Genomic DNA, 12,422 nt, shown 5'->3' on the forward strand with positions numbered 1-12,422 from the left:
TCACACATACTGTACATGCATACAAAACACACATGCATACACAAGCGCACTCTCCCACACACGCCCCCACACTCACCTGGCACACACACACACACTCACACGCACCCATACACACACAAACACACAGACACAAACACACACACACACACAATGAGGGGATACCGGCTTTAACATACACTATATTGAAGATTTATTTTATGGTCATAGTTTTTCACATACAGACACATGCACGCACCTATGCACACACGCACACATGCACGCATGTATGCACGCATGTACGCACTCACGCATGTATGCACGCATGTACGCACTCACGCATGCACACATACATGCATGCATGCACACTCACACATGCAAACACATACACACACCTAAGTATCAGCAGCAACTGTTTCTCTCCTGACTCCCTCCCTCCCTCTCTCTCTCCTCCCTCTCTCTCTCCTCCCCATAGCGGTGTTGCCGGAGAGCTGGGCCCCGTGGTCGACAAGGCTCGCTCCGCTGCCCTGGGCCTGTACGGTGAATACCTCCGCCCCTACATCGGCCAGTCCCTGGACCAGGCCATCCAGAACCTCAAGCCCATGCTGGACGCTGTCATGCCCGCCGACGAGTAGAAACCCCACACTGTCCCTACCAACCTTTTGAAACACCCTAACCACCCCAACACCTACCTACCTACCCACCCAACCTCTCTTCCTCTTTTTTTTTCTTAAAAGTCAATAGACGCACTAATTCTATACAATGTATACGCAATAGAGAGAATTTAATATACCTACACTGGCGCTACCACCACCACCACCACGAAAGGACAATAATTGAAAATCAAAGCAACCAAGATACTGTGTGTGTGTGTGTGTGTGTGCTAACTGTCTGATTGCCTAATCACCAAATCGCTAATGGGCATGTTTGTTGTCTCTAGTCAGGGCATTTACAAAAAAAAGCAAAGAAACCAATATAGTGTTACAACAGCTGTGTGCATGTACATAAATGTGGTATGTGATAAACGTGGGGATGAACGAAGGAGGGTGTCAACAGGAGTCACTGTGTGTGTTGTTTGTCCTGTGAGTGAATAAACTGAACTCAAACAAGGCAAAGTCTCTTCCTTCTGGCCACTGTGCAACATGCAACATGGCCAGTGCAAAAGTCCAAGAGTGATATTTTGAGTACACTAGGAGGCAGAGATGTCGAAACAGTGGATAAAGTGGGACTGAGAGTTATCAAAAATTCCCCTGTAAAAGCGGGACCAGAATGGCGATGACCAAGTCGTAATGTATACTAAAGGCCCCGCACACTGTCATAGTGGTGAAGTACTATGGTAGTTGAGTTTTTTTCTGTGACTATTACAACGTCCCAGGGGTGCATTTCTCAAAAGAGAAGTTGTTAGCCTGCTAGCAACTTCGGTCGGTAGTTGCCAATGGGAAAATGCATTGAAAACAACAAAGTTGTTGATGTAGTAAGCATATTTGGTTTCGAGAAATGCACCCCAGAGGCGGGACGGTGCCTGGTAAGGGGCTACTGTTATACAATGGACCATTGGAGCTGGGTGTGTGCATAGGGCCCAGAATTCGGTGCTACGTCCCTGCTAGGAGGTCCACTCGCCCTAAAAAAATATGCCACTTGAATCACACTGAATGGCAAACTGAAGTAATGAGTTTCATGCAACTATAAGGACAGCAGTCAACTTATTGAGTAGCTACTATATGATGGAAAAGCTGGATAAGGTACAGACATGGGAAGTCATGGGTAAGCAGTTAGGGCGTCAGACTTGTAACCCAAAGGTTGCCGGTTTAACTCCTGACCCGCCAGGTTAGTGGGGGCAGTAATCAACCAGTGCTCTCCCCCATCCTCCTCCATGACTGAGGTACCCTGAGCATGGTACCGTCCCGCCGCACTGCGCCATTGAGGGCTTCCCCCTTGCACGGGGTGAGGCATAAATGCAATTTCGCTGTGTGCAGTGTTCAGTGGAGTGCTGTGTTACAATGACAATGGGAGTTGGAGTTTCCCAATCGGCATTCAGATATTTTGTGAAAGGGCTTTGGGTGAGGTTAAATGGACGCCATCTAAAGACCACAAAGCCCACCGACCGGGGGGTCAGTTGTCCCGGGCCCAGGGAAAGAAGTGGTCTAGAATTGGGTCCTCATTACAGTTTTTGTATTGGGTGCGGGCCCCTTTCAGAGGACTTTGTCCTGGGCCTGGCCAAAGCTGTCATTGGCCCTGCAGTCTTAAAGGTCTGGACATGACATCTGACACATATTTAGGATACAGGGGTGCATGCATGCATGATGCATGTATGGACATGTACATGTGTACACGTGTTTGCATGCATACTGTAAGAGGAAGGGTATGTGTCTGTGTGAATCAATTGTATGTACGCGTGGACATGAAATTGCGTGTATGCATGTGTAAATGCATATATAGTAAATAAAAATACACTCATTCACACACGTGCACATGCATGTGCAAAGACATGCGGGTGCAGGCACACACACACTCTCACACACATTAACACGCATGCACACACACACGTACACACACGCACACGCTCATACACACATGCACACAGACGCATGCACGCACGCACACACACACACACACACACACACACACACACACACACACACACACACACACATACACACGTCTCTCCCTGGGTCTGTTTCTTTGATATCAGTGTGATTACACAGCTGCTATTTGATCATCCTATGGGTCATGATTGGAGCTGCCCTTCCTAAGGTCAAACAGCCAGAGAGAAGAAAGAAAGGGAGAGGGAGACAGAGACACAGAGAGACACGGAATGAGTGTGTGTGTGTGTGTGTGTGTGTGTGTGTGTGTGTGTGTGTGTGTGTGTGTGTGTGTGTGTGTGTGTGTGTGTGTGTGTGTGTGTGTGTGTGTGTGTGTGTGTGTGAGAGAGAGAGAGAGAGAGAGAGAGAGAGAGAGAGAGAGAGAGAGAGAGAGAGAGAGAGAGAGACTGTGTGGGGGAGACAGAGAGAAAGACAGAGAGAGAGAGGGAGGCAGACAGAGACAGACAGACAGAAAGACAGAGATTGAGAGAGTGAGATGAGAGAGAAACACAGACTGACAGAAGATAAGAGAAGAATGTGGGTGTTTTTGATTAAATGCATTTACAATCCGAATAACAAAACACCAGGAATAACCTTTCACCTGTGACCTTTGCTCTCGCGACCTCACTGCTGAACACACAGCCATAGGGATATTGTTTTTTGTTTGTGATGATTGTTTTTATTAGAAAATATTTATTTCATTATTTTTCTTTAAAGCAATGGTTCTTCACTTGGGGTGCAAAAATGACTCTACTTGGACCATACTAGAAAATATTTGTTTATTACTCAGTAAAGTTTCATGTAAATATCAAATTTGGTGATACCCAACCCAGTTTCAATGAGCAGCAGAGTTGCAGGACCATTTCCTGCAGTGTCCCTTTAAGGTATTGATTAATGTCAAGAATCATTGTCATTAATTGCAAATCATTTTTACCCATGTAGAAATTAAGCTTGGGGGTGCGCGGCTTGTCTTGGGCACAGGTAAGGGGGTGATTTAAAGGTGCACTGTGTAGGATGGTGGCCAGAGAAGGTATTGCAACTGTGCTGCTCATTGAAACTGTGCTGTCTACTGCCAAATTTGCCAGATCTTTTCATGAATACGTGTACGACATAATGAAATAACATTTAATAGTATTACCAAAGTACAGTGGGTTTTGCAGATAAAAATGTCTAATTCTGGAAATTCAATGGCGGACAATGGATAAAAAGTGTATAGAATGTATAAAAAGTGCAATTTTCCCTGTCATAATGAACACTTAGAATTTGACGGTGGTGGTAGATGTTCATGAAAAAGGTAACATTTGTGAATGGGCAGCATGCATTCTGGAAATAAACTACTAACTGCACCTTTAAGAACCACTGGCTTAGGATGCCATGCATGCCATGAGCAGCACACAGGCCACAGACCAGTGGTGTAGTCTACTTTTTTGAAGTGGGTATACTGTATATTTGATCATTTTTTGAAGTGGGTATACTATATATATTTGCCCTATTCTAAATAACGGATCAATCAATTTTAAGTGGGTATACTGAAATCTCTGAAATTTAGAAGTGGGTATAGTCTGTATACCTGCGTTCTACGTAGACTACACCACTGCCACAGACCACTGCAGACAATGACGAGACAGATACAGTAGCAGCCCATAAAGCTCATATCCTACATCACCTACTGTGTGTTTCATTCAAAAAGGGAAAAGGAGACATCTTAACACACGAGTACACTTGAATCTAAATCAGCACTTCTTCAGCAACGAAAGTCCACAAGGCAGGTATTTGTTTCCAGATTGTGTGTTTTCAGCGTGACAGAAATGTAAAGGGATGATGAACGTCTTAAGATTTCAGCTTTTACATTTAAAAAGTTAAGCTTAAGCTTTTGCACAAGTGTGCAAATTACCGGCATTATGATTGTAATCAAAGTCATCAATAAATTATACTCTACTCTGCTAGCAGCATTGTCATTCACACACAACGAAAACATTGTCATTAGTTCACTTGCTCAATTACATCATGAGGGCAGCACGGGTTACACCATCACAGGCCTGTGAGCAGAAGCTGCCAGTTTCACCTTCCGATGGCTATAAAATAACACCTTGGATCACAGAAAGCCTGATAGGGGAGTCACGTCAGTTCACTGGTATCCTTATCTAAGAGACATGTTTGCCTTAGGGTACTGTATGCGGACATGGCTAGGGGGGCTATCGGGGCCTACATGGAGACAACAGAGCAGAGCAATAGATAGGGTCTGAACTGCAGAGGCGGTTCTACGCATTTGGTGGCCCTAGGCAAACTATAGATATGGGTCCCTCTCTAATTATTTTTGGGGGGCCCTGCAGTGGATAGCTTTGGTGGGGCCCTAGGCAATTACCCATTTTGGCTATTGCTAAAACAGGCTCTGGGTCTGAGTGTGGTGTGGTGACGTGTCTGATGAGGACTAGACTTAGGACTTGCCTCGGCTAACGTGGTTCAGGTCCACTTTGCGCAACAACACACAGGCGTCTTATCTGGTGTAGAGCAGAAGGGGGTGGGGGGGGGGGGGTGGAGGAGGGAGGGGGTGGAGGATAGGAGAGAGGGTGGAGGAGGGGGTTGGAGGATAGGAGAGGTTACTGTAGGCTAATGAGAGGTCTGGCACCCGTTATTATATCGACATACCGAAACCCAATTAGTCACCAAGTCAAAGGTGAAACAAACAGACGTGATCGGCAAACAACAACAGGAGAGAGGGGGGGGCGGGGGTGGAGAGAGAGAGAGAGGGGGGGGGTAGAGAGAGAGAGACAGAGAGAGAGAGAGAGAGAGAGGGGGGAGAGAACCAAACAACCTGTCCAACATGTGTACATACAATGTACAAACACCAGTACATGTCAGTGAGGTCATTTTTTCAACCATCGTAGAAGTTCTTCAACAGAGCACATCCAAATCCACACGCACACACACGCACACACACACACACACACACACACACACACACACACACACACACACACACACACACACACACACACACACACACACACACACACACACACACACACACACACACACACGAACACAAACACACACAAGCAGGCAGACAGTCAGACAAACAACTCACTCAATTTTCTGTTGTCCGCCATGGTTATCACCGTGGAGTGCACTTTGGCATCCCGGCTGACGAGTCACCACCTTGTCTTGGTGTATATATACGAGATAGGCCAGAGTCCTGCACTGCTCACACAGTCTTATAAGCTGCAGAGGCGAGAGAGTAAGTACCAGCTGTTTTTGTGCTCCTCTGTTTTCAAATCGGTGGTTAGCTGCAGCAAAGAATCTGAAAAACAAAAGATTAATGAATGAGAAATGAGAAATGAGAAATGTTCCACGTTAGCAAAGGCTTGATCAAATGTTTAGTAACTGTAAACAGTCATGGCCTGTTCTGTATGTAGCAATTTCCATATTATGCAAAATATTTTAAAAGTCTTTCAAATATTTAACAATTAAATAATAAGCAGCAGGGAAATATCAACCTCATTCATCACTGGCAATGTGTGTGTTTTTTGGGGTTTTTTTACTTTCCACACCTGACAAGGGATCCAACAGTATAGCAATGCTGCCATCTGCTGGCTGTTTTCATGCTCTGTCTGTATTCCAATTAATTGCATCTCTTGTGCTACACAGATAATCATGAGGACCTTCCTGGTTGTTGCTGTGCTCATTGCACTTCTCGCTGTCGGTAGGTCAAGACTTCTGCATTTCTGTTCTTCTGCACTTCGGCGTCACAAACACCTGTAGATCTACACCAATGTAATTTAGATGTCTATCTAAGGTTCGGAAAGTCAGAAATCCTGCCAGAAATTTGACCCACCCCCCTCAAAATCAAATGATTGTAATAAACATTCAAGACAAGTAGATCACCTAATCAATAATGTCACCTATGTCAGATTAAGAGCATGGCAGGGTTTTTAAGTTCTTAACCTGGTGCTGACATTTCTGAAGGGGACAAATACACAGAAACATCCAGTGTACCATTTCATACACAGGAATCTTACAGTCCCAGGGACTGCAGATGGAAATTAGCTTGTAAGCTGTAATCTGATGCAGGTCATCTCTTTACTCGTGTAACTAATGTACTTTGCATATGATCCCTGTTGAAATAAACCAAATAAACTAAACTGATAAGCATTGACCACATGTACACATCCTATGCATCTGCTGGTGCGTGGTTGCAACCATAGACACACACTGTCCATCTTTACTGTATACTATAAATGGAAGCCGGTGGGGGTGACAAAGAGGTCAGTTGGCCCAGAGAGAAGGGTGGCCAAGCATTGAGTGCCCATTACATTGTATGCATTGAGGGAGGGGCCTTTTCAGATGACTTTGTACCAAGCCGGGTCAATGCTGCCAGCAGCCCTGTCTATATACACAATGTCGATGGTTGCAACATGTGAAGAGTTACAGTATACACTACATACAGTAGTAAAACAAATACCTGCGTGTGTCCGTTGCTTCCCCCTACAGGAGCTGAGAGCATGCGCCTGCCCAGGGATGCCGAGGAGGGCACCGTCACCAAGGTGCTGGACGCCTTCAAGAGCTACTACGACCAAGGCATCACCAGCGCCTCCGGATACCTGGAGAGCATCAAGGGCATGAAGCTGGAGGAGAAGGCCAAGTGAGTTCGGATCATTATTTAAAGGGACACTGTGTGAGATTTTTAGTTGTTTATTTCCAGAATTCATACTGCCCATTCACTAATGTTACCTTTTTTCATGAATACTTACCACCACCATCAAATCCTAAGTATTAGTTATGACTGGATAAATTGCACTTTTCATACATGAAAAGGGGGATCTTCTCCATGGTCCGCCATTTTGAATTTCCAGAAATAGCTATTTTTAGCTGCAAAAATGACTGTACTTGGGCCATGCTAGAAAATATTTGTTTATTACTTAGTAAACTTTCATGAAAAGACATTTCCTGTAGAGTGTCCCTTTAATGGTTTGGAATTGTCTTGCCTTTATTGAATAGGACAGCATGAGAGGAGACAGGAAAGCAAGAGAAACAACCTCAGGACAAAATTAGGGGCATCGCTAGACCTATTTTACAGGGGCACGTGGCTGGGTATGGATTTGCTGTGCCCCGGCATGAGTTTCACAACAAAAAAAAACCCTGGTACCTTGGAATTTAACTCAAGTTTCGCATACAGAGTAATCTACAGAATGCGCACAAAATAGCGCACATGCACTATTTGCAATACCATAATTAATTTACAAGCTTTTTAAAATGCATTTTAAAAAATTGATTGGGAGCTTTGCACGCTTTCATTATCTCTTGGTGCCCTACTGTGCCCCTGTATGGCATTAGGTCAGCTGACGTCCCAGGATGAAATCAAACCCGGGTCTCCGGTGTAACCTGAGAGAGTAGAGAGAGAGAGAGGTTCCATTGGCCCATTGTTTCCGGGTTCTATTATTGCAAGGGGGAGGGGGGGGGAATCCCCCTTTAGGCAGACCTAGGCAGACCTAAGGACTGTTCTATTCGTTCTAGGAGCATTATGACACACCCCTTTAGGCAGACCGGAACCTGGTCACGTTAGGGGCCCATAGAAACCTATTATGTTGGCATATCTCTATACTTAAAGAATCTCTGGCGTAACAGTCAGGGCCCTAGCCTTTTGTTCCATGGCAGAGGCCTGGACTGAGTGTCTTAAATCTCAAATGTTGGATATTTTGTAGAGAGCTAACTTCAGCCAGAAGCTATTTTATCTACAGGGGAATGCATATGTGATGATTGTTTTCAAGATCTCTGAGGGAATTCACTAGAATATTTTTATACCCACCACGTGGCTGCCATTTCACCTGTCAGTACATGCAATTCAACAGAAATGCAAACAGACAAAAACAAACCTGCCAGGACACATGCTTGTGACACACCATAGTCCCCTAGCAACAAATCCACAACATTCTCAACACTCTGTGTCCAACGGTCTGCCACATAGCTCATATATCCAGGGTTGAAAGTTGATGTGTGCTCACAGGTGCATAGCACCGGTATAAAATGCACAGCTGGTGCGCTGTATTGGTGAGAGAATAGGTTTAATGTTGCCTAAAAACCCACATTTGAAAAAAGTTAGGTCTGTTATTTAAGTAGAAAGCACATACAACCACACAGTATTGCACTATAGACAAGTGTCCTCCTATGACAAGACATATGACATAGTTATGCAGCGATATTGATCTGTAGTACACGTTTACTTTTTTTTGTTTATTGCTTGTTTGCGGGTGGGATGGGGCGGTGTAGCACCAGTAAGATACGAAAACTACTTTTACCCCTGCACATAGTACCTGACAACCTTTATGTCCCTCACAGGAACCTGTTTGACGAGACCACCACCGCTGTGAGGACCTACGCTGGCATCATGCAGGATCAGCTGTACCACATGATGCAGTCCCAGTAAAATGTCCCCAGTCGTCACTTCTCACTTCTCCTCCCTGAAACCCCAACTCAAGGCTCACTCCAACACAGAGGGGCAGTTACACTCTGCCCAGGCTGCTCGTTTCACATTGCGAGCCTGGCTTGGCTTAGCTCGACTTGTTCCCCCAGATCCATACCTCGACTCAAGGACTTCTATCTCAGCATGCTCATTGACACGCTCTCATCCCCTGACGCCTGCAGTTCCTAACAGCAGCACCGCCTGGGGGGAAACGACTTCTCCACGACCACCACCACAACAGGCCACATGCTGTAGAACTATTTAAGACAACCCACAGTGCCACCTAGTGGTGAGGCTGGTCCTTCACGTCTCTACTGGCTGGACCAGCTGGAACCGACTGCAGTGTGAAACTTCTCACGTTAAGGTCTGGAGACACAGTTGATGTAGATTTTTGCTCTATGTCACTTGTTCACACACCACTGTCCACCTGTACTGCAATAAAAAAGTGCCTGTGTTTGTTAAAGTCTTCTGGTCGATCTTGATTCTGTCACTTTACACCAGTTTTAGGCTTTCTTAAACTTCTGGACTGCTAAGATCAGGACTCTAAATTAACACTAGCCAACCGGCCAAATGCTGGTGACATTTCAGTTTGGCTGGTAGAAAAGACCAACTTACTAGCCACCTTGACGCATTATTGGGTGTGTGTTTAGCTGATGAGATTAACATCCACTAGCCATTTTGGCTGGTGATGAAAAAAAGTTAAATTAGAGCCCTGGCTAAGATCATTTAGAAATGAATTGATGGTAGAGGAAGCAAGGAAGGAAGAAATTGATTTAATTATTTAATCAATTTAAAATGGAGCTAACCTGGAATATGACTGCATTTAATGGACCCACGCCAGACATCCGTTGTAATTAATTATCTTAATTGTGAAAGGACAGTGTAAGAGAGAGACAGGAAATGAGCCGGAGACAGAACTGGAGTAGGGTTGGCCTCAAACATGACCCAGGCCGGATTCGAACCTGGGTCGGCGGTCACCACGAGCAGCAGCGGCTGCATGTGTGGTGCAGGTGCAATAACCCAGTGCGCCACCGCACCCCCTGTCAATATATTTCCTCTCCTTATGTCAGTTGTAGAGAGTTACTTGTGCACAATCCCTGGTGCTGAACGAAAAGATTACGTATTTTTTGAAAAAAGGTTTGCACACTACTTTGGATTTTGTCTTCTTTAAGTTATTTTTTCTTCTTTTTATTCATTCATTCATTGGTGAAGACGTTTCGACCTCTCTGTCTTGAAATCTGAGGAAGAAAAACTCTCCTTATGTCAGGCCTTGCTGCCAGGGAGAAGTGCTAGATTTTTACGCCGTATTTAGTACAGAGACAAACTGTTTTACATTTTACGGTCACTGACTGTGCAATTTGACAGTTTTTTGCCGTAATTTCATTTTTTACAGTGTATGTCAGGCCTTGCTGCCAGGGAGAAGTGCTAGATTTTTACCTTGTGTTGTTGCCCAGCGGTGCATTAATGGATGGGCCCCAGGGGTGGCCATGGGCCCCATGGGTCCAGGGCAATCGTTCTCAACCTTTTTTGAACAAACGCCCCCTTGACCTCAACATAAGGCTCCAAACGCCCTCTGTACCTCATCATAACCCTGCCAACGCCCCCCCATTGAATTAAAAAATAAAATGGACTAATGCACCCCAATGGCAACTAAGCGTTGCCCCCTCTCAGCTGTATCCTTCTCAAATTGATGATTGAGGTCTTCTTCAGATTCACCAAACCAGGGGTGCCAAATTTAAAATTACAATGGGCCAAATCCAAAATCTGGGACTATCTCGCTGGCCAAACGCAATTTTTGCTCAAACATGGACTGAAATTGTGCATGCCCACAGATGACAGGAGAATGGGGAATGATAGAGATGGGGAAGAAATCCTTATACTGTACCTCAATCTCAATATACACGTAGAATCCCTCAATACCTGGGTCTATAATGTAAAATGCTTTATTCACCACCAACTTATGTTATAAGGATCATTAATTGTGCCTTCAGAGTGCCCCTGTCAATGTAGTTTGCCAAAAGAGTGGTGAAAAGACTTTATCCTGCAAAAAAATCCTAGAATCAACACGGCTCTATTGACGCACAAACATAAGTACTTCCCATTATTAATCCCCACATCCTGTCATATGATGGCAGCTTAGAACCTTAGGCCAGCCGCACACCGGCTCCGGCAGCACTGCGGCGCACTTCTGCTCTCGACAGAATTCGGACCCCCAAACCCAATTTCACACGGACATTGCATTGATAGTCAATGGGCGGCGCCGACAAAATAGAACTTGTCTCTAATTGCTATAATCCGATATCGGCGAATGTCCGCGGACATCGGCGCCAGTGTGCGGGGTTCTATTGAAAACAATAGCCTTAGTCTCATTGCAGGGCCAGCCCCGGGCTGGCCCGGACAAAAGGGGGCTGACGGTGATCTCATCAAAAGGGGGCTAGGTGCTAAAGATGGCCGCCGGGCCAGGTTGTGGGGCTAAGGGCCGCTTTCCCTGGCCCGTCGAATTCGATGGGCCATCCGGGGCCATCAAGCACCGCCGAGGCTCGGAGGCGGGGTCAACCTCTGTGTAATAATGTGGCTGCATGGGGGACTTTTCGCTAAATTCTGGGCAAATTATGGTTAAGCATTAGTTTGGGGTGTTTGGCTTTCTTATGGCATAATTTCATAAGATGCAACCTTGGCACTTCTGTTTGTGTTTTTAAAGTTATTTAGCCAACATAACTTTTTTGTTGTTATCAGGGCATCATGGGCACCACTACACTTAAACTTGGGATGTCATAGCTAAGTCATGTCGGCTTTTTTCTGCTTTTAGCCGCCAACTCTTGTGCCATTATCGTGATTTGGCATGCTTTCCACTGGACACCAATAAAAAGTGTCTCACAAATACTCACACATGACATTTATGTCGGCTTATTTAGCTTTTGCGCTATTATCGCCGAAGGTCTGGTAGGCTATATCGCACGTTTCAGACAGATCGCCAAACACAGTTTGAAATTTACACAAGGGCTTTAATGTCAAATGGATGGAAATAACATGAATGAATAGACAGGTGGCACGCCGCAACGAGGGGGTGTGTCGCTATGTCCGGGGCTCATTTTCTATAGCAACTGATGAAGGTGCTATGTCTCCGGGATTTGGTCTCCTTTCACATGGTAACTTATTCAATTACCTGCACATTCATGTCTCGCTATGTCCGGGGCTCATGCTTCTGTGCGCGATTGGGGGGATTAACTGGGCATGTTCGCACGTCTCCTTCTGTTCACTCTCAGTTGTCGAGCTGCTCGTATTTTCATGCGTCTTTGTCTTCTTAACATGCGCTGCGTCCCATACAGCTTCTGAATCGACAACTTTGCCATGTAATAAAACTGTTCTTGAAAGGCAAGCCATTTTCTTTGCAGTTCTTGTCG

The 12,422-nt window shown here is 45.3% G+C and overlaps 2 protein-coding genes across 2 annotated transcripts in view; both read left to right on the top strand.

Moving 5' to 3' along the window:
• The window catches only part of apoa2 (apolipoprotein A-II), a 4,951-nt gene extending 3,866 nt beyond the window's left edge, over positions 1-1,085 (top strand). Inside the window, exon 4 of the mRNA XM_063198922.1 lies at positions 452-1,085. Coding sequence (XP_063054992.1) covers positions 452-611 — 160 coding nt within the window. The 3' untranslated portion in view covers positions 612-1,085. The remainder of the gene's footprint in view (positions 1-451) is intronic.
• A 4,657-nt stretch (positions 1,086-5,742) lies between these two features.
• On the top strand, positions 5,743-9,481 carry apoc2 (apolipoprotein C-II). Its single transcript, XM_063198923.1, has 4 exons — positions 5,743-5,796; positions 6,207-6,261; positions 7,050-7,200; positions 8,895-9,481. Exons 2-4 carry the CDS (start codon positions 6,213-6,215, stop codon positions 8,980-8,982), a joined length of 288 nt encoding a protein of 95 aa, XP_063054993.1. The 5' UTR covers positions 5,743-5,796; positions 6,207-6,212; the 3' UTR covers positions 8,983-9,481.
• The last annotated feature ends 2,941 nt before the right edge of the window (positions 9,482-12,422 follow it).

Source organism: Engraulis encrasicolus, chromosome 5, assembly GCF_034702125.1.
Source record: "Engraulis encrasicolus isolate BLACKSEA-1 chromosome 5, IST_EnEncr_1.0, whole genome shotgun sequence".
NCBI classification, from domain to species: Eukaryota; Metazoa; Chordata; class Actinopteri; order Clupeiformes; family Engraulidae; genus Engraulis; species Engraulis encrasicolus.

Coding starts and splice junctions, on each gene's coding strand:
- apoc2 (XM_063198923.1), top strand. CDS start 6,213: ATGAGGACCTTCCTGGTTGTTGCTGTGCTCATTGCACTTCTCGCTGTC. Junction 6,262..7,049: donor CATTGCACTTCTCGCTGTCG/GTAGGTCAAGAC, acceptor TTCCCCCTACAG/GAGCTGAGAGCATGCGCCTG. Junction 7,201..8,894: donor AAGCTGGAGGAGAAGGCCAA/GTGAGTTCGGAT, acceptor TGTCCCTCACAG/GAACCTGTTTGACGAGACCA.